This window comes from Physella acuta, unplaced genomic scaffold (genome assembly GCF_028476545.2).
Source record: "Physella acuta isolate Inbredline_101_S28 unplaced genomic scaffold, ASM2847654v3 ptg000094l, whole genome shotgun sequence".
Taxonomy (NCBI): domain Eukaryota; kingdom Metazoa; phylum Mollusca; class Gastropoda; family Physidae; genus Physella; species Physella acuta.
The window spans coordinates 993,057-1,013,109 of record NW_026731614.1 but is presented as its reverse complement, the minus strand read 5'-3'; the positions used below and the strand labels follow the sequence as shown (position 1 = coordinate 1,013,109).

General features: G+C 36.2%; 1 protein-coding gene across 1 annotated transcript; it reads left to right on the top strand.

The window, feature by feature from the left end:
- The first annotated feature begins 261 nt into the window (after window positions 1–261).
- LOC131929420 (CBP80/20-dependent translation initiation factor) lies at window positions 262–6,960 on the top strand. The gene is made up of 8 exons (XM_059285605.1): window positions 262–365; window positions 981–1,097; window positions 1,672–1,910; window positions 2,309–2,433; window positions 3,038–3,135; window positions 3,837–3,983; window positions 5,078–5,169; window positions 6,127–6,960. The coding sequence occupies exons 2-8, from the start codon at window positions 990–992 to the stop codon at window positions 6,260–6,262; spliced, it is 945 nt and encodes a 314-aa protein (XP_059141588.1). The 5' UTR covers window positions 262–365; window positions 981–989; the 3' UTR covers window positions 6,263–6,960.
- Window positions 6,961–20,053: the final 13,093 nt, after the last annotated feature.

Here is a 20,053-nt window from a genome sequence, read left to right as displayed (position 1 = left end):
AACTATAACTCAGTAATATATTGCGTCGAGGGAAACTGATTATCTCCCTTATTAAAAATACTATCTCGTTTTACATAAATATTTTACAATTTGATAAGTCAAATTTTTAGTATATATGCAACGACGTGCATAAAATCTATTATTTTATCACCAATTAGATTTGATTTAATTAACTTATTGAGAATTGATGTGGGCTTCGAAACTTAATTTACGTGTATTTTTCAGTGTAGTGTTAAAAACAAATCATATCCGGTTGCAAAAACGAAACACGAAACTATAATAGCTTCTTTAGTTAGCCGTAGTGTTTGTAATAAGATCTAGATCTCGACTCTAGATCTAATAATTTTCTTTGAATTTCAAATCAGGTAGGCTTACATAATAATAGAAGTGTCTTTTTGTTGTAGATCTAGAATCTAGATCTAACTGTTTTCACTTTTCTAGGCTAAAAACTTAAAGTAAAGTGCCATTCTCGGCAGTCAGAGTCAAAATATCAAAATAGCCAATTTTTAAAATTTTAATTTTTAAGTCTATTTACGAATTTAGATTGAGAGTTTAGTCAACTGCTAGGCACTATCTAGTTTTTGATTCATTTGGGGGCCTAATCAAAAGCAAAAAAGGGGGATAATTAGTATTAAATTATTTATTACATTAGTTACTATAGTTAACTATAGGCTTCTAGTTACTAGACGTCTAGTAAAAGTTACATAACTTACATTCAAATACATTGGAGTCCTTTATGAGGCTTATGGGCATGGAGTAGTATTTTGGATAGCTTCTGTATTGCCCTGAACTGTGTTGAAATGCAGTAAGCGCTGTGCATAGTCCCAGCAAAAGATAAAAAAACATTTTAAGATATTCATATTCACATTGTATTCAATTTAGGTGTACATGTTTTCATTTACTAGTTCTAGGTAGGTATTTTAGCAATGTTTAATTAGGATAATTTATAAAGGAATGATTTATGAATTGTGATTCCTCAGTTACTTACCATGTCAACTGGGCGAGGGAGAGCTCGTGGTCGTTCTAAAGGCATCAATGACCTAGAATACACTTCACCTGGAGGCTTGGCTTCCAGAAACTGGGCAGCTGATGTTGATGTAAGCACAATTATTTTATTAACTCTCCTACTTTTTTTATTGCTATGTAGGCCTATGTGTTTTTTTGTTACTATAGTAAATAACAAGGATTTACCCAGTAGAAATAGGGCTAGTTTTCTTTTATTGTCGACTGAATTTTCACTATATTACTGATTGTGATAAAATTCTATAAATGAAAATGTGGAAAGCACCCATTAACAAATATAATCATGATTTTAATGTTTTTTTAAAAAATCAAAACAGTATAACAATATTAGCCACATAACCTATTAACAAACCACCATATTCTTGATTAATAAATGTACTGTTTCACTCTGTTAGCTATGTTTCTTGTTCTGTTACATTTTTATATTAAAAAATGCTGAATTGGTTATAAATATAAGATAGTCTTGGCGATCTTAGCAGTGCACAATTTATTTAACAGATTACATTTAGTTCTAAATTGAATTTAGATTAGTTCATCTGAAATATTGAAACACATTGTTTACATGCTTAACTAAGTTTTATAGCCTATTTATGTTCTATCCCTTATTTGCTCTAGAATTCTAAGTAAAGTTTAATGACATTTTTTCAGGAGAAAGAGAGTGCAGACGGTGACGCTGGATCCAGTGATGGGGGGAGCCATGTCACTGCTGTTGTGAACGGAACTGCCGCTGTGCAAGCCACCCTCTCCCTCACTGATATGAAGTCCATCTTTGATGACCCTAGGACCTACAGCGACCAGAACGACGTCAAGAAAATCCTCACATGCGCCAAACATTTTGTGAGGACAGAAGAAGATGTCAAGACATTAGCCTCACTTATATATAATAAGTTGGTACTCCTTTCAGCCTAAATAGTGTTCTCTAACAAGAATGGTGTAGCTTTTTTTAAATTTTACATGGTTTAACTTTCACTATTGAATGAAGTTCAGTCTTTCTTTAAACAAAAAAAACAACAACCAGGAACTGCATTATTTTAATAGCTTCAACATAAGTAAGGCATCCTTCTTATCACACAAAGTTTTTATAAAAAACTGAGAAGGTGTTTTCCTATGTTGCTGTATCTGAAATATTTTGTTTAGATGTAATTTTATTACTGTGTTATGTTCCTTTAAAACATTTTTCTCTACTTATATACTTCTTAATGTTATTTAATTTGATTATTTCTTTAACTTATTTATTTGTTTTAGTAAAAATTTACTTATTTATTGGTATATTTTTTTTTCATAGAGTTTTAGATGATTCCAGCCTTGCGAAAAAAGGCTCTGAAATTTGTGATAGTTTGACTTGTGTTGAAGTAGGAGCTGTTAAATTTAGGAGTTGTTTGTTAGCACTAGTCCAGTCAGATTACAAAGGTAAGACAATTTTGTTAGACACTACATAATATCACATTTGTTACATCTCTTGTTGCTCATCTGATAACATGTATCTCATGTTTTTTTTTAAAATATTTTTTATTCTAGGATTACTTTTATTTCATTAAATTTGATTAAATTTAAGAATGTGCTAGATTCAGACATAAAAACCATGGTTTTAGCTTTTTTAGTTACTTTTCTTTACTTTTTAAAATGGTACGCATATAAAATATTTAACCGTCCACCTGCGTGTGCCATTGGATATGGTCCACATATTGTCACCTGAAAAATAGGTCCAGGGTTTGCTCTGGGTTGCTGGCTATGGTTCAACCCTGACTAGTCCTGACACATCCACCAAAAGCGGAGTCTAGTGGTATCTTGAGATACAAGTTTAATGCATTCCTTACCATTGCTCCTATGTCAAATTGTTCATATCTCAAAGAAATTTACTCCATTGCAATTAGAAATGCCAATAATCCATTTCAGTCCCCAAGATGCTACCAAGATGTTTTTAAACCTTTTTGAAAGTAACCTGTTTGTGTTACAATATGTCGTCACTTTTAATCATAGTATAAGTGCAGCTGTCTTTCTTGTTTTGTTTCAGCTCGTAAAGAGTTGATCCTTAAAGATCCTACCAGGTTTTGTTGTTTTCTTGCATTCCTGTGTGAAATTTTTGGCATCATGCGGACGGCGACAGATGAGGTAGAAACATACAGATTGTTTTTAGCATTTTTTTTAGTGTGTGCTAGTCATTCATTTCTTAGCATAATGTGTGTGCAAGTACTAGACAGTGGTTCTTAGCTTAATGGTATTGTATTAGACATTTTTCTGACAGTTTGAACGGTGGTTGAGGGAAGGGGGGGGGGGGGGGGGATAAATGGTTTGACAACCTTTTGGCTTTTCAAAAAATTAAATGTTAAAGTTATTTTAGAAGCTTTTTCCCATTTTGTAGATTCGTTTTTGTAAAACCTTTTAAAAATTGACCCAAAACTTAACCAAGCTAAAGTCATTTTGACGAGAAAAATAACTGGATTTTGGTGCTTGCTGAAGTCAGTTGATGTCACTTTTGGTGTGGGGGGGGGGGGGGGGTGTCTGATTTTTTAAATTATATTTGGAAGTAGAAAATACACCCTTTCTGGGTAAAATTATTTTTTGACACAAATTTAAATAATTTTGTAAAAGATCTACCCACTGGTTTATAATCTTCCAAAATCTAAACTGTAGTTACATTTACAAAATATAAACAGTCTATGGTTAACAAACAATATTTTACTTTATGTACATTTAAGCTATTGGATCGTTTGTGTCTCTCTAATACTTTTATGTTACAGTTTCACTGGTATGTTACTATGTAGCAGTTGTCATGTACTTGTATTTGAATAGTTGTATATTATGTTCTGCAGGTTTTCAAGCCTCTTGTGAAACCAATATTTGATTGCTTTAACCTCTTGTTGGGTCGAGATGACACGACTGAAGATGATTATGATCACAGGGGAGGGGGCGATGACACCATTGTCAATGACGATGCTTGTGAGATATTTTCTGAGAAGGTGAGAGGCTAGGCTTAAAGAAAGTAAAATGCTAAGGATAGAGAAACCAATTGGTAGGTATAGAGACAATACCTTTCGGCTAAAGAAATGAATAGGTTAAAGAGAGAATCGGATTTGTGTTTATCTGGTATATGATGCATTTCTGACCGTACTATGTCAATGCATGCTTGACTGAATATTTAAAGCTATACAGCTTAATTTATGTCAGCTGTTGCAAGTTTGATTTTACGGGACGTATTCCACATGTTTGCAACCACAAATTTAATTTCATAGGTCTTCGGTGTGTCGTTGACAAAGGGTCGCTTAATTTTACGATGTGATATTTCAGTCTCTGAATTACTGTTGTCCATGTATAACAAAACAAGAGTCAGAATTTCACATCAGGGTTTTAATTACCTACTAACTCCATTGGTTATAATACTAAACAACATAAAAGATAAACAATGCTGGTTTTAACAGTACTGGCATTAATACTTGATGGGAGACTTGTCATAGTTGAGCTTGGATTCAAACACTAACCTCATGTTACTGTCTTGTTGTACAGGCTTCTAGTACAAAATAACAAAATCTCCATGGAGAACAAGTGCTTTAGCACCAGGATAATTGTGATATTTTTTATGTGCAAGTGCGGTAGCAACAGATACTCATATAAAGGGGCAAAAGTAGGGTGACTAAATACTGTCAGTACTCTATCAACTACCACACTATCAAAACCTAAATACTGTAACTTCCACACTATCAAAACCTTAATACTGTAACTACTACACTATCAAAACCTAAATACTGTAACTACTACACTATCAAAATCTAAATACTGTAACTTCCACACTATGAAAACCTAAATACTGTAACTACTACACTATCAAAATCTAAATACTGTAACTTCCACACTATGAAAACCTAAATACTGTAACTACTACACTATCAAAATCTAAGTACTGTCAGTGGAGTCTGGGTCCTGGTGTATAAAGTTACCTTTAGAGTAGTAAGAAATGGGGAAAAAATCAAAACATTAGTCAGATGTGTAAGCCACACAATAATTCAATGTTTGGTAGATTAATATTGTAGTTCCCTTTATGTTTGTCATGATACAGCTCCAGTCTATTGGGAGGCTGTTGGAAGAGAATGCAGAGGAACAAATGCTGCAATTGATTGACAACATTAGGACATGTATCATAAATAGCAGGTAAGTCACTGCTCATTAGACCTCAGTCAAACAACATTTAGCAGGCAAGTCACTGCTGATTCAGTCAAACAACTTTTAGCATTCAAGTCACTGCTCATTAGACCTTAGTCAAACAACTTTTAGCAGACAAGTCACTGCTGACTAGTCAAACAACTTTTAGCAGGCAAGTAACTGCTGACTAGACCTTAGTCAAACAACTTTTAGCAGGCAAGTAACTGCTGACTCAGTCAAACAACTTTAGCAGGCAAGTCACTGCTGACTAGACCTTAGTCAAACAACTTTTAGCAGGCAAGTAACTGCTGACTAGACCTTAGTCAAACAACTTTTAGCAGGCAAGTAACTGCTGACTCAGTCAAACAACTTTTAGCAGGCAAGTCACTGCTGACTCAGTCAAACAACTTTTAGCAGGCAAGTCACTGCTGACTAGACCTTAGTCAAACAACTTTTAGCAGGTAAGTCACTGCTGACTCAGTCAAACAACTTTTAGCAGGCAAGTCACTGCTGACTCAGTCAAACAACTTTTAGCAGGCAAGTCACTGCTGACTTAGTCAAACAACTTTTAGCAGGTAAGTCACTGCTGACTAGACCTTAGTCAAACAACTTTTAGCAGATAAGTCACTGCTGACTAGACCTTAGTCAAACAACTTTTAGCAGGCAAGTCACTGCTGACTAGACCTTAGTCAAACAACTTTTAGCAGGCAAGTCACTGCTGACTAGACCTTAGTCAAACAACTTTTAGCAGGCAAGTCACTGCTGACTCAGTCAAACAACTTTTAGCAGGCAAGTCACTGCTCCTTAGACCTCAGTCAAACAACTTTTAGCAGACAAGTCCCTGTACATTTAAATACTGTTTTTAAATTTTGTTCAACGTTAGTTAATTAGCTGTGTCAAACTCTAGCTTGATCATGCTTTGCATGTCCCCCCTGAAGAGTCTAGCAGCAACATTGTTTTTTGCAGGAGTTCCCCCAGGGTTCGCTGCTCCCTGCTGGAGGCCGTGGAAGCTTATGCCAGAGGGTGGGAGAGTGCCAAGAATGAAACAACCAGATTTTATTGTGATATGGCTGTGGGCATCATCTCAGGGCTTGTCTTGTAGATCATTGGTGTACCTTTGTGTGGGACAAAGCCAGCTCTTTTTTTTTGTATATACAAATCTGAGAACCTTTGTCATGTGTCTGGGTATAGTTTGATGGTAAAGGTGAATGAAATCTTTCAACCTGGTCTCAAATTTTTAAAAGTTGACTATAATAAATGTGTGTTTGTCGTTAAGATTGACTTTGCCAACAGTTATAGGTTTCAAATTTTTAATAAGGATAATTTCATGAGAGAAATTTTAATTAATTATGTTGATGTACTTTTGTTTATATGCATTGTCAAATTGAAATGAAAGTAATCTATAGTGCGGAGTTACAAAGTAAGCTTTCCCTTAACTGGGCGTGACATAAAAAAAACTAAAACTATTCCCAACAAGCTGCAGCTAACCTGAAAATGAATACTTTTCTTGTTTTTTTTTCTTCTTTAAAACAACATTCATGTATATTAAGATCACTTGACCATGTTTAAATCAGGTCCTGGTGAATGAATTGAACTGTCAGGCCAGTTTGTAACATGACACCTGGCAAATCTTGTAAAATATTTTAATACAAATCACCCAACCGTTTTACCCCCAAATAAACAAATTTGGCAGGTAACTAATACTGTTGTATTGCTGTACATTAGCATTGATAAATCTTTCACTCTTTATAAAATAATTCATGCATGGTTGCCTAGGTAACTGCTGCAATTTTGGAAAAACAAATTTTTTGCAAACATTAAGCAATCAATAATACAAAGAAATAAACAATTATATTATCAATTATAATTTAATTAGTATTATTGCAGATGTCAATGAAATAGTATGACTCCTTTAAAATATAAAAGAACATTTTTTTCTATTTTTATAGAAATTATATCACATTATACCAATTACACAATTTTAATAAGTATAAGAAGCACATATTTTCACATAGATTTTTAACCTCCAGAAATGAATAATGAAAATGCACATCTTATGAGATTAGTAAGAGATGATGGCTAAAGATGAGATTATCCACGTTATGAGATGATCCATCATAATAATCATATGAGATTATCCACTTTATGAAATAAAAAAAATCCATTATACAAGATTATCCATTGTATGAGATGATACACAAACTCCTTGGGTCACCGTTGAGGAATCGGGGAGGGGGGGGGGGGTTGTACTCACCACTCAATGCCATTTTTAAATTAGTTTTTCTTCGTGTCATATTTCATCTGCTTAAATCTCAGCACCTGTACCAGCACTTAGTCCAAGTGTTTGGAGTTTTGTCTCTCACTTATAGATCAATTTCTTAATTCCATGTCAATTGTTCAAGCCTTTGTCTAGTAGTTGTAATGGTTCATGTTATTTTACATCCATTTTTTAAACCACTGGTATATTTGTGTTAATGTTTTCATTTAAGTCAGTTTTAAATATTTATTTTGAAAGTTTACTTTAAATCCTTTTTAAAAACTATTTTAGCTGCTTATTGTTTAAAGCTAGAGGAAATATTTTTTTAAAATGTACTGCTCAACAGATTTGTTGAAAAAAGAACATCTTTAAAAATTTGATAATTATGACTATTTAATTAACTAATATTATGTTATTGGGGCAATTATACAGTGTTCTATGTGAAATATTTATGGTGGTATGTTGTTTTTTTTTTGTTTTTTCATTACTTGGGGTGCACATATTAGTTTGTAAATATGTGATAGTCAAATATAAACTGCCATTAATTTTGGAGCTGTGCCTTGTAATGTTAATCCTAATGCCATGTCTGAATAGCTCTCAATGGTACACATTGCACTGTGAATTTGTTCATAAGCCATTCCTAGTTCTGTCCCTTGCTTAGTTGTTTGTGCCATCACTAGCATTGATATGAATACCACTAGATGTTTGATGAGGTCGGAGGTCATGGTGTATTGAGTATTGCATGTTTTGAAGAGGATGATTTTGTAAACATGCCAGGGGTTATGGTATAGAAGATTTCATTATTGTATTGATGGTGTGTTTGCTGTTTTGAAGAATATTGTTAGGTGAAACAAAGTGTTGTGGTGGTCAGTGTGTAGAACACCTGAGTACTGTGCTGTGTAGTTTGGACTGTGTACAAGGCTAAGGTGAAATGTGTTCTACATTGTAATAACTGGAGGTAGGGGAGAGCAATGAGTTAAACCTTCAACCAAGGGATGGAACTCTTGATTAGAACTTTGGTCTTTCCACAAGAAGGGCTGTTAGAACCACAGAGTGTGACTGAGAAGTTTAATGAAAATTTGTGTAGTGGGATAAAAAAAAACTGTCCTTGGGGTGATTAAAAATGTTGACTGGAAAAATGTATCTGACTTGATTTTGTTTTAAGTTTTCAACACCTGAAATAAAATTCTTATTGAATTGTGACTTAAAATTTGAGTTTTTTCTCTTTGTGTATTGAAATTGTTATTTGAGCACTTAAATATGGTGTTGTAGGATTTGAACATTCTTCTAACACTGTTGTAGGGTTTGAACATTCTTCTAACACTGTTGTAGGGTTTGAACATTCTTCTAACACTGTTGTAGGATTTGAACATTCTTCTAACACTTGTAGGATTTGAACATTCTGCTAACACTGTTGTAGGGTTTGAACATTCTTCTAACACTTGTAGGATTTGAACATTCTTCTAACACTTGTAGGATTTGAACATTCTTCTAACACTTGTAGGATTTGAACATTCTTCTAACACTTGTAGGATTTGAACATTCTTCTGACACTTGTAGGATTTGAACATTCTTCTGACACTGTTGTAGGATTTGAACATTCTTCTAACACTGTTGTAGGATTTGAACATTCTTCTAACACTTGTAGGATTTGAACATTCTTCTAACACTGTTGTAGGGTTTGAACATTCTTCCAACACTGTTGTAGGATTTGAACATTCTTCAAACACCGTTTTAGGATTTGAACATTCTTCTAACACTTGTAGGGTTTGAACATTCTTCAAACACCGTTTTAGGATTTGAACATTCTTCTGATAATGTTGTAGGATTTGAACATTCTTCTAACACTTGTAGGATTTGAACATTCATCCAACACTGTTGTAGGATTTGAACATTCTTCTGACACTGTTGTAGGATTTGAACATTCTTCTAACACTGTTGTAGGATTTAAACATTCTTCTAACACTGTTGTAGGGTTTGAACATTCTTCTAACACTGTATTAGGATTTGAACATTCTTCTAACACTGTTGTAGGGTTTGAACATTCTTCTAACACTGTTGTAGGGTTTGAACATTCTTCTAACACTGTATTAGGATTTGAACATTCTTCTAACACTGTTGTAGGGTTTGAACATTCTTCTAACACTTGTAGGATTTGAACATTCTTCTAACACTGTTGTAGGATTTGAACATTCTTCTAACACTGTGTAGGATTTGAACATTCTTCTGACACTGTTGTAGGATTTGAACATTCTTCTTACACTGTTGTAGGATTTGAACATTCTTCTAACACTGTTGTAGGGTTTGAACATTCTTCTAACACTTGTAGGATTTGAACATTCTTCTATCACTGTTGTAGGATTTGAACATTTCTAACACTGTTGTAGGATTTGAACATTCTTCTAACACTGTTGTAGGATTTGAACATTTCTAACACTGTTGTAGGATTTGAACATTCTTCTAACACTTGTAGGATTTGAACATTCTTCTAACACTTGTAGGATTTGAACATTCTTCTAACACTGTTGTAGGATTTGAACATTCTTCTAACACTTGTAGGATTTGAACATTCTTCTGACACTTGTAGGATTTGAACATTCTTCTAACACTGTTGTAGGATTTGAACATTCTTCTAACACTTGTAGGATTTGAACATTCTTCTAACACTTGTAGGATTTGAACATTCTTCTTACACTGTTGTAGGATTTGAACATTCTTCTGACACTGTTGTAGGGTTTGAACATTCTTCTAACACTTGTAGGATTTGAACATTCTTCTAACACTGTATTAGGATTTGAACATTCTTCTAACACTTGTAGGATTTGAACATTCTTCTAACACTGTTGTAGGATTTGAACATTCTTCTAACACTTGTAGGATTTGAACATTCTTCTGACACTTGTAGGATTTGAACATTCTTCTAACACTGTTGTAGGATTTGAACATTCTTCTAACACTTGTAGGATTTGAACATTCTTCTAACACTTGTAGGATTTGAACATTCTTCTAACACTGTTGTAGGATTTGAACATTCTTCTAACACTTGTAGGATTTGAACATTCTTCTAACACTTGTAGGATTTGAACATTCTTCTAACACTGTTGTAGGATTTGAACATTCTTCTGACACTGTTGTAGGATTTGAACATTCTTCTAACACTGTTGTAGGATTTGAACATTCTTCTAACACTTGTAGGGTTTGAACATTCTTCTAACACTGTTGTAGGGTTTGAACATTCTTCTAACACTTGTAGGATTTGAACATTCTTCTAACACTGTATTAGGATTTGAACACTCTTCTAACACTGTTGTAGGGTTTGAACATTCTTCTAACACTTGTAGGATTTGAACATTCTTCTAACACTGTTGTAGGATTTGAACATTCTTCTAACACCGTTGTAGGGTTTAGCTTAAACACTGTGTTGAAGGGTTTCAACATTTAAACACAACTGTAGTCAGATACAGTTCTTAGGCTTTGTTAGTGTGTTTGTTACTGTTCTTAGGTTTTGATGGGGTAGTGTAAGTAGTTAGGTTTTGATAATGTGGTAGTTACATTATTTAAACTTTTATAGAATAGTAGTTACATTATTTACACTTTGATAGAATAGGAGTTACATTACTTTGGTTTTGATAGTGTGGTAGTTACATTATGTACACTTTAATAGAATGGTAGTTACATTACTTTGGTTTTGATAATGCTGCAGTGAAAGTATTTAGGCTTTGATAGTGTAGTTGTAACAGTATTTAGGTTTTGACAGTATGTTAGCCAAAATACTAAGGTTTTGATTGTGTATTAGTGAAAGTGTCAAGGTTTTGTTAGTGTGGTAGTTACAGTATTCTGTCAGCTGTCAAAATTATTTCAACACTTCCTACTTAAACACACTTAAACACACTACACACTTTTAAAGTATAATTCATTTTAATTTCGTTTCTTTAAAATAGACTCCAACAAAAACAACGGAACAATGTTTATAAAAATATTTCCATATTTAAAGACAAAACCAATGTTTACGGGTGAGACTTGTTTGTCGGGATCAGAGAATGGTCTGGTGCAGTCGTTGGTGGTGCTTGTTGTGTTGGTGGTGGTGGTGGTGTGTACCTCACATGAATACAAATTGGCGTACTTCACTTCCTAGTAAAATCATACAGTTGACAGCGATGGCCATCTTTAAGCCCCATTTCAGCACTGTAATAGAACACAAGAGATAATACTAAATAGATCTAATTTAGATGTGTCTAACATTAGAATCTAAACAATATGTTTGTCATAGATCATTCAATACTAAACCAATTGCTACTTCCTAATCACTAGCTCTAGTTCATATAGGGTCTAGCTAAAATATGTCTTGATCTTTTTGGTAAAATGTGATTTTCCCAAGTCTAAATTTGGTGACAACTAAATTTACCATGTCTAAGTTTGGGACAACTAAATTTACCATGTCTAAGTTTGGGACAACTAAATTTACCATGTCTAAGTTTGGTAACAACTAAATTTACCATGTCTAAGTTTGGTAACAACTAAATTTACCATGTCTAAGTTTGGGACAACTAAATTTACCATGTCTAAGTTTGGTAACAACTAAATTTACCATGTCTAAGTTTGGGACAACTAAATTTACCATGTCTAAGTTTGGTAACAACTAAATTTACCATGTCTAAGTTTGGTAACAACTAAATTTACCATGTCTAAGATTGGTAACAACTAAATTTACCATGTCTAAGTTTGGTAACAACTAAATTTACCATGTCTAAGATTGGTAACAACTAAATTTACCATGTCTAAGATTGGTAACAACTAAATTTACCATGTCTAAGTTTGGGACAACTAAATTTACCATGTCTAAGTTTGGTAACAACTAAATTTACCATGTCTAAGTTTGGTAACAACTAAATTTACCATGTCTAAGATTGGTAACAACTAAATTTACCATGTCTAAGTTTGGGACAACTAAATTTACCATGTCTAAGATTGGTAACAACTAAATTTACCATGTCTAAGTTTGGGACAACTAAATTTACCATGTCTAAGTTTGGTAACAACTAAATTTACCATGTCTAAGATTGGTAACAACTAAATTTACCATGTCTAAGATTGGTAACAACTAAATTTACCATGTCTAAGATTGGTAACAACTAAATTTACCATGTCTAAGTTTGGGACAACTAAATTTACCATGTCTAAGTTTGGTAACAACTAAATTTACCATGTCTAAGTTTGGGACAACTAAATTTACCATGTCTAAGATTGGTAACAACTAAATTTACTATGTCTAAGTTTGGGACAACTAAATTTGCTATATCTAAGTTTGGGACAACTAAATTTACCATGTCTAAAATTGGTAACAACTAAATTTACCATGAACGTGACTGTCGTTTTCGGACGTTGACACAGTACCTTGGCCTGCACACAAACATTATAAAAACAAACATGAACGTAGATTCGGCTTAGGTTTGATATGGTAAAGTCAGGTTAGGTTGGGTCAGGTCAGAAATTAGGTTAACTTAGGATATGATCAGTGTTTCTTCCAGACTTTTTTCTCCGGGGGGGCACTTGAAATCTTCGGGGGGGGCGGTAAACTTTCTTCGGGGGGGCGGACACTGTTAAAAGTATATATTTTCTATATAAATTATATAAATTTCATTTCGTTCGGGGGGGCGGTAAAAAATTTTCGGGGGGGGGCTTCGCCCCCCCGAAGAGATGCCTGGAAGAAACTCTGGATATGATGAAGACAAGCGTTAGAAGCTCTCAAGTCTCAACTTCAATAGTTGCCCTATCTTTCTCTTGTCATTGCTCCAACACTACCCATTAGATAAGAAACTTTAATATTAAGAACAAACAAAGCTAAAGTAGATACTTTACTAGCCTACTTACGATTGAGTAAATATATTCCTATGTCTATTATACATGTATAATATTTAAATGTTTATACACTGAAGGTTAGTGTATGTGTACGGGAACTGATTACGTATCTTGTACACATTCATGTGCATGTATACATAGTGCACTCACCAAATACCTCACGTGCAGCAAACGGGAGACTGACAGCCAAAACGTCGTGGGTGTTGTCCGGCCGTGCAGAGGACGAGACGCGCACCCTGAACTGAAAGTCTAGGTGGTTGAAGGTGGGGGTGGGCACGGCGGCAACCAACTGCTGCTCACCCGAGCCGAGCTGCACACAGCTGCACATGGCTTCGTAAGGGTGAGTCGAGATGGTCTCGCTGCAGTTGGTGGGCCCTTGACAGTTGCTTTGAAAGGTGCAGGCCTGTAACGGTGAGGGGGGTTGGGAGAGACAAGATATTTAAACAGTATTTATCTCACTTTTTTTTCTCGAGGGAGGGGGTGGAGCAGTTGAAAATTTCGGGGGAGGGTGGACACTGGTCAAAATAGGTTTATATATTATCTATATACATTCTATATTTAAACAGTATTCTGGGGCAGAATAAGGTATGCACTTTTAAATTGGGTGTACCCTAATTGGTAAGTAAGACCTAAACATTCATTTAACATAAAGAAGTGAGACCAAAAAATCTTACCAAATGCCAGGAATCGACTAAGTGACATTCATACTCTGCCTGTAGACAGTAGTCAAAGTAGACTTTGTGACATCCATCTTGGTTGAGCGACACGCCGAGGGCGTAGTAGAAAAACAAAGTGCTGAGCCCCACACTGACGCACATGCTACAGTCTGGTTCAAACCTGATCAACTGTACACCGTTGACTGGCATCTCTATAGCAGGGGAAACACATCCGCTCTATAAGATTTGGTTTCTTGTTGCTTACTTTAGTTCTTATTGAGTCAGGTGGGACGGCGTGCGGTGTAGAGTGATAACCTGAAAGTCTCGAGTTCGAATCTGGATTTAAGTCAGTAGTACGTCCAGAGTCCACCCAGCTCTGATGGGTACCTAACGGACATTAGAAAAAGGAAATGCGACTGGGCATTCTGATTAGCGCACTCTCGACCTAGTGAAGCCATACTCCTTTATATTTGACCTCATAAACGTTGACCATTTTGTTTAATTATTAACTTTCCCTTAATTTTCCTTAAGTATCTAACGGTAAACACACACACATTATATATATATATATATATATATATATATATATATATATATATATATATATATATATATATATATATATATATATATATATATAGGCCTATATATATGTATATTTATATATTTATATAAAAATAAAAGTCAATTTTGGTTTGGCATCGTTCATCCGATAGCCATGAGACTTTGGGGAGTTCTTTATACCACTCTAGGGAAGGGTTCTGTAAAAAAATAATTTTTAATTTCGCAAGGGCGGCGCCACGGGAGGGTCCGATTTTTCTCTGTATACGGTATATAAAAATAATAAAAGTTAATTGCAGTGACACCATTCATCCTATAGGCATGAAACTTTGAGGTGTTGATTAGGACACTCTGGGGAAGGGTTCTGTAAAAAATCATATTTAATTTCGCAAGGGCGGCGCCACCGGAGGGTGCGATTTTTCTCTATGTACAGTATATAAAAATAATAAAAGTGAATTGCCGTGACACCGTTCTGACACACGATCTGCCATGAAACTTTAGGAAGTTGTTGAGAATATTCATGGGGAGATTTCTGCGAAAAAAAATATTTCAAATTCGCAGGGGTGGTGCCCCGACACGACGCGATTTGTTTTTTTTCTATATACGGTATATAAAAATAAAAGTCGATTTTGGTTTGGCATCGTTCATCAGATAGCCATGAGACTTTGGGGAATTCATTATACCACTCTAGGGAAGGGTTCTGTAAAAAAAAATAATTTTTAATTTCGCAAGGGCGGCGCCACGGGAGGGTCCTATTTTTCTCTATTTGCGGTATATAAAAAGAATAAAAGTGAATTGCAGTGACACCGTTTATCCGATAGCCATGAGACTTTGGGGGAGTTGATTAGAACAATTCAGGCAAGGGTTCTGTAAAAAAAAAACCTTTATTAATTTTGCAAGGGCGGCGCCACGGGCGGCTGCGATTTTTCTCTATATACGGTTTATAAAATTTCGTTGTTTTTTTTTCGTTTTCACACCGTTCATCCGTGTACCATGAAACTTTGGGGAGATGATTAGATCACTCAATGGTAGGGTTCTGTAAAAAATATTGTTTAATATTGCAAGGGCGGCGCACCACCGGGGGGGGGGGAGCGATTTTTTTTCTCTATATACGCTTTATAAAAAATAAAACTCGGATGCGGTTCATCCGAGTACCATGAAACTTTAGGAAGTAGATGAGAATACTCCCGAGAATATTTCTGTGAAAAAGAAAACTAAAGTTTCTTACGGGCGGCGCCATATAGGGTGCAACTTTCGTCAATACACGGTTTGGCGCCCAGAGTTTTAGAGCGACTAAGTTGGCACTTGGCATCCGTTAATCGAGCGTCCTGTATAGCGAGTAAGGGGTACTACTATATTCAGCGGTAAAACTACAACAGGCTTCTAAAAATAACTTTGTAACGCGAGGAAATCCTGTACAGTTTCGTCACCTTGCGAAAGATGAAAAAATAACTGTTTGAATATGAGGAACCTACTGTAGAGTTTCGTCATAATAGACCATTAGTAACGCTAGCATATTGCATCAGTCGAACTGATGTTTAAAAAACGTCAAATAATTTTTGTATGTGTTAAAGAAAAAAATCCTGTTCATTTGGGTCACTTTAGCGAATGACGAAATCTGCATCATTGTTTAGAGGATGCTATTTGGCACGCTGGGTTATTCTATGAGCACAATGGCGCCTGTTAGTTTTAAGGAGCCAGGGACCTTACGCTGCGCCTCTGCGGTAGTGTAATCGGGGGGTGGGGGGGGGGGGGGGCTCCTGAGAGCGCCCCTCTACGTCCCTGACATATGGGTGGTCACTGAAGTGTGTTCTACCTAATTATTTCGGTGAGTGATTAATATACACTCAAGATTTTCATGCGGTAGTGTAGGAAAACCCGTGTCCCGATAATTATTAGCCAAGCGCAGGCAATGTTGACATTTAAATAACACAGTTTTAGAAAACAAGGTGATGCGTCTAAGAACATATGATTGGTAATGCATTGGTGATATCCTTCTAATATATTTCGTCAGACTTTATTCTATCCCCGCGGCAACGCGCGGGGGACGGGTACGCTAGTATATATATATACACACACATATGTATATATACATATATATATATATATATACATATATATATATCTATATATGCAGACAATCGGGCCAAATACAAGTACATACTCAGACGAGCACAGTTATTGACCAACAAAACCGTGTCCACAATGACCCTGTCCTGTAGCAAACTCTCAGCAAGCTCCGGGTAACAGCTGGCCCTGTCTATGATGTCATTCAGACAGTCCAGGTACGGCCTTGCAGTACTGCCGATACACAACACACAACATTAGTCCAAACACAATATTTGTCCACACACAACACACAACATTTGTCCACACACAACATTTGTCCTCACACAACATTTGTCCTCACACAACACACAACATTTGTCCACACACAACACACAACATTTGTCCTCACACAACATTTGTCCTCACACAACATTTGTCCTCACACAACATTTGTCCTCACACAACATTTGTCCTCACACAACATTTGTCCTCACACAACATTTGTCCACACACAACATTTGTCCACACACAACATTTGTCCACACACAACATTTGTCCTCACACAACATTTGTCCTCACACAACATTTGTCCACACACAACATTTGTCCACACACAACATTTGTCCTCACACAACATTTGTCCTCACACAACATTTGTCCTCACACTACATTTGTCCTCACACAACATTTGTCCACACACAACATTTGTCCTCACACATTTGTCCTCACACAACACACAACATTTGCCCTAACAACATTTGTCCTCACACAACATTTGTCCTCACACATTTGTCCTCACACATTTGTCCTCACACATTTGTCCTCACACATTTGTCCTCACACATTTGTCCTCACACATTTGTCCTCACACAACATTTGTCCTCACACAACACACAACATTTGTCCTCACACAACATTTGTCCACACACAACATTTGTCCTCACACAACATTTGTCCACACACAACATTTGTCCTCACACAACATTTGTCCACAAACAACATTTGTCCTCACACAACATTTGTCCTCACACAACATTTGTCCACACACAACATTTGTCCTCACACAACATTTGTCCACACACAACATTTGTCCACACACAACATTTGTCCTCACACAACATTTGTCCTCACACAACATTTGTCCTCACACAACATTTGTCCACACACAACATTTGTCCACACACAACATTTGTCCTCACACAACATTTGTCCTCACACAACATTTGTCCTCACACAACATTTGTCCTCACACAACATTTGTCCACACACAACACACAACATTTGTCCACACACAACTTTTGTCCACACACATTTGTCCACACACAACATTTGTCCACACACAACATTTGTCCACACACAACATTTGTCCACACACAACACACAACATTTGTCCACACACAACATTTGTCCACACACAACATTTGTCCACACACAACACACAACATTTGTCCACACACAACATTTGTCCACACACAACATTTGTTCACACACAACACACAACATTTGTCCACACACAACATTTATCCTCACACAACGTTAGTCCTCACACATTTGTCTTCACACAACATTTGTCCACACACAACGTTAGTCCTCACACATTTGTCTTCACACAACATTTGTCCACACACAACACACAACATTTGTCCTCACACAACACACAACATTTGTCCTCACACAACATTTGTCCACACACAACATTTGTCCTCACACAACACACATTTGTCCTCACACAACATTTGTCCTCACACAACATTTGTCCACACACAACATTTGTCCACACACAACACACAACATTTGTCCACACACAACACACAACATTTGTCCACACACAACACACAACATTTGTCCTCACACAACATTTGTCCACACACAACATTTGTCCACACACAACACACAACATTTGTCCACACACAACACACAACATTTGTCCACACACAACACACAACATTTGTCCACACACAACATTTGTCCACACACAACACACAACATTTGTCCTCACACAACATTTGTCCACACACAACATTTGTCCTCACACAACATTTGTCCTCACACAACACACATTTGTCCTCACACAACATTTGTCCTCACACAACATTTGTCCACACACAACATTTGTCCTCACACAACATTTGTCCTCACACAACACACAACATTTGTCCACACACAACACACAACATTTGTCCTCACACAACATTTGTCCTCACACAACATTTGTCCTCACACAACATTTGTCCTCACACAACATTTGTCCTCACACAACATTTGTCCTCACACAACATTTGTCCACACACAACATTTGTCCACACACAACATTTGTCCACACACAACATTTGTCCTCACACAACATTTGTCCTCACACAACATTTGTCCACACACAACATTTGTCCACACACAACATTTGTCCTCACACAACATTTGTCCTCACACAACATTTGTCCTCACACAACATTTGTCCTCACACAACATTTGTCCACACACAACATTTGTCCTCACACATTTGTCCTCACACAACACACAACATTTGCCCTAACAACATTTGTCCTCACACAACATTTGTCCTCACACATTTGTCCTCACACATTTGTCCTCACACATTTGTCCTCACACATTTGTCCTCACACAACATTTGTCCTCACACAACACACAACATTTGTCCTCACACAACATTTGTCCACACACAACATTTGTCCTCACACAACATTTGTCCACACACAACATTTGTCCTCACACAACATTTGTCCACAAACAACATTTGTCCTCACACAACATTTGTCCTCACACAACATTTGTCCACACACAACATTTGTCCTCACACAACATTTGTCCACACACAACATTTGTCCACACACAACATTTGTCCTCACACAACATTTGTCCTCACACAACATTTGTCCTCACACAACATTTGTCCACACACAACATTTGTCCACACACAACATTTGTCCTCACACAACATTTGTCCTCACACAACATTTGTCCTCACACAACATTTGTCCTCACACAACATTTGTCCACACACAACACACAACATTTGTCCACACACAACTTTTGTCCACACACATTTGTCCACACACAACATTTGTCCACACACAACATTTGTCCACACACAACATTTGTCCACACACAACACACAACATTTGTCCACACACAACATTTGTCCACACACAACATTTGTCCACACACAACACACAACATTTGTCCACACACAACATTTGTCCACACACAACATTTGTTCACACACAACACACAAAATTTGTCCACACACAACATTTATCCTCACACAACGTTAGTCCTCACACATTTGTCTTCACACAACATTTGTCCACACACAACGTTAGTCCTCACACATTTGTCTTCACACAACATTTGTCCACACACAACACACAACATTTGTCCTCACACAACACACAACATTTGTCCTCACACAACATTTGTCCACACACAACATTTGTCCTCACACAACACACATTTGTCCTCACACAACATTTGTCCTCACACAACATTTGTCCAC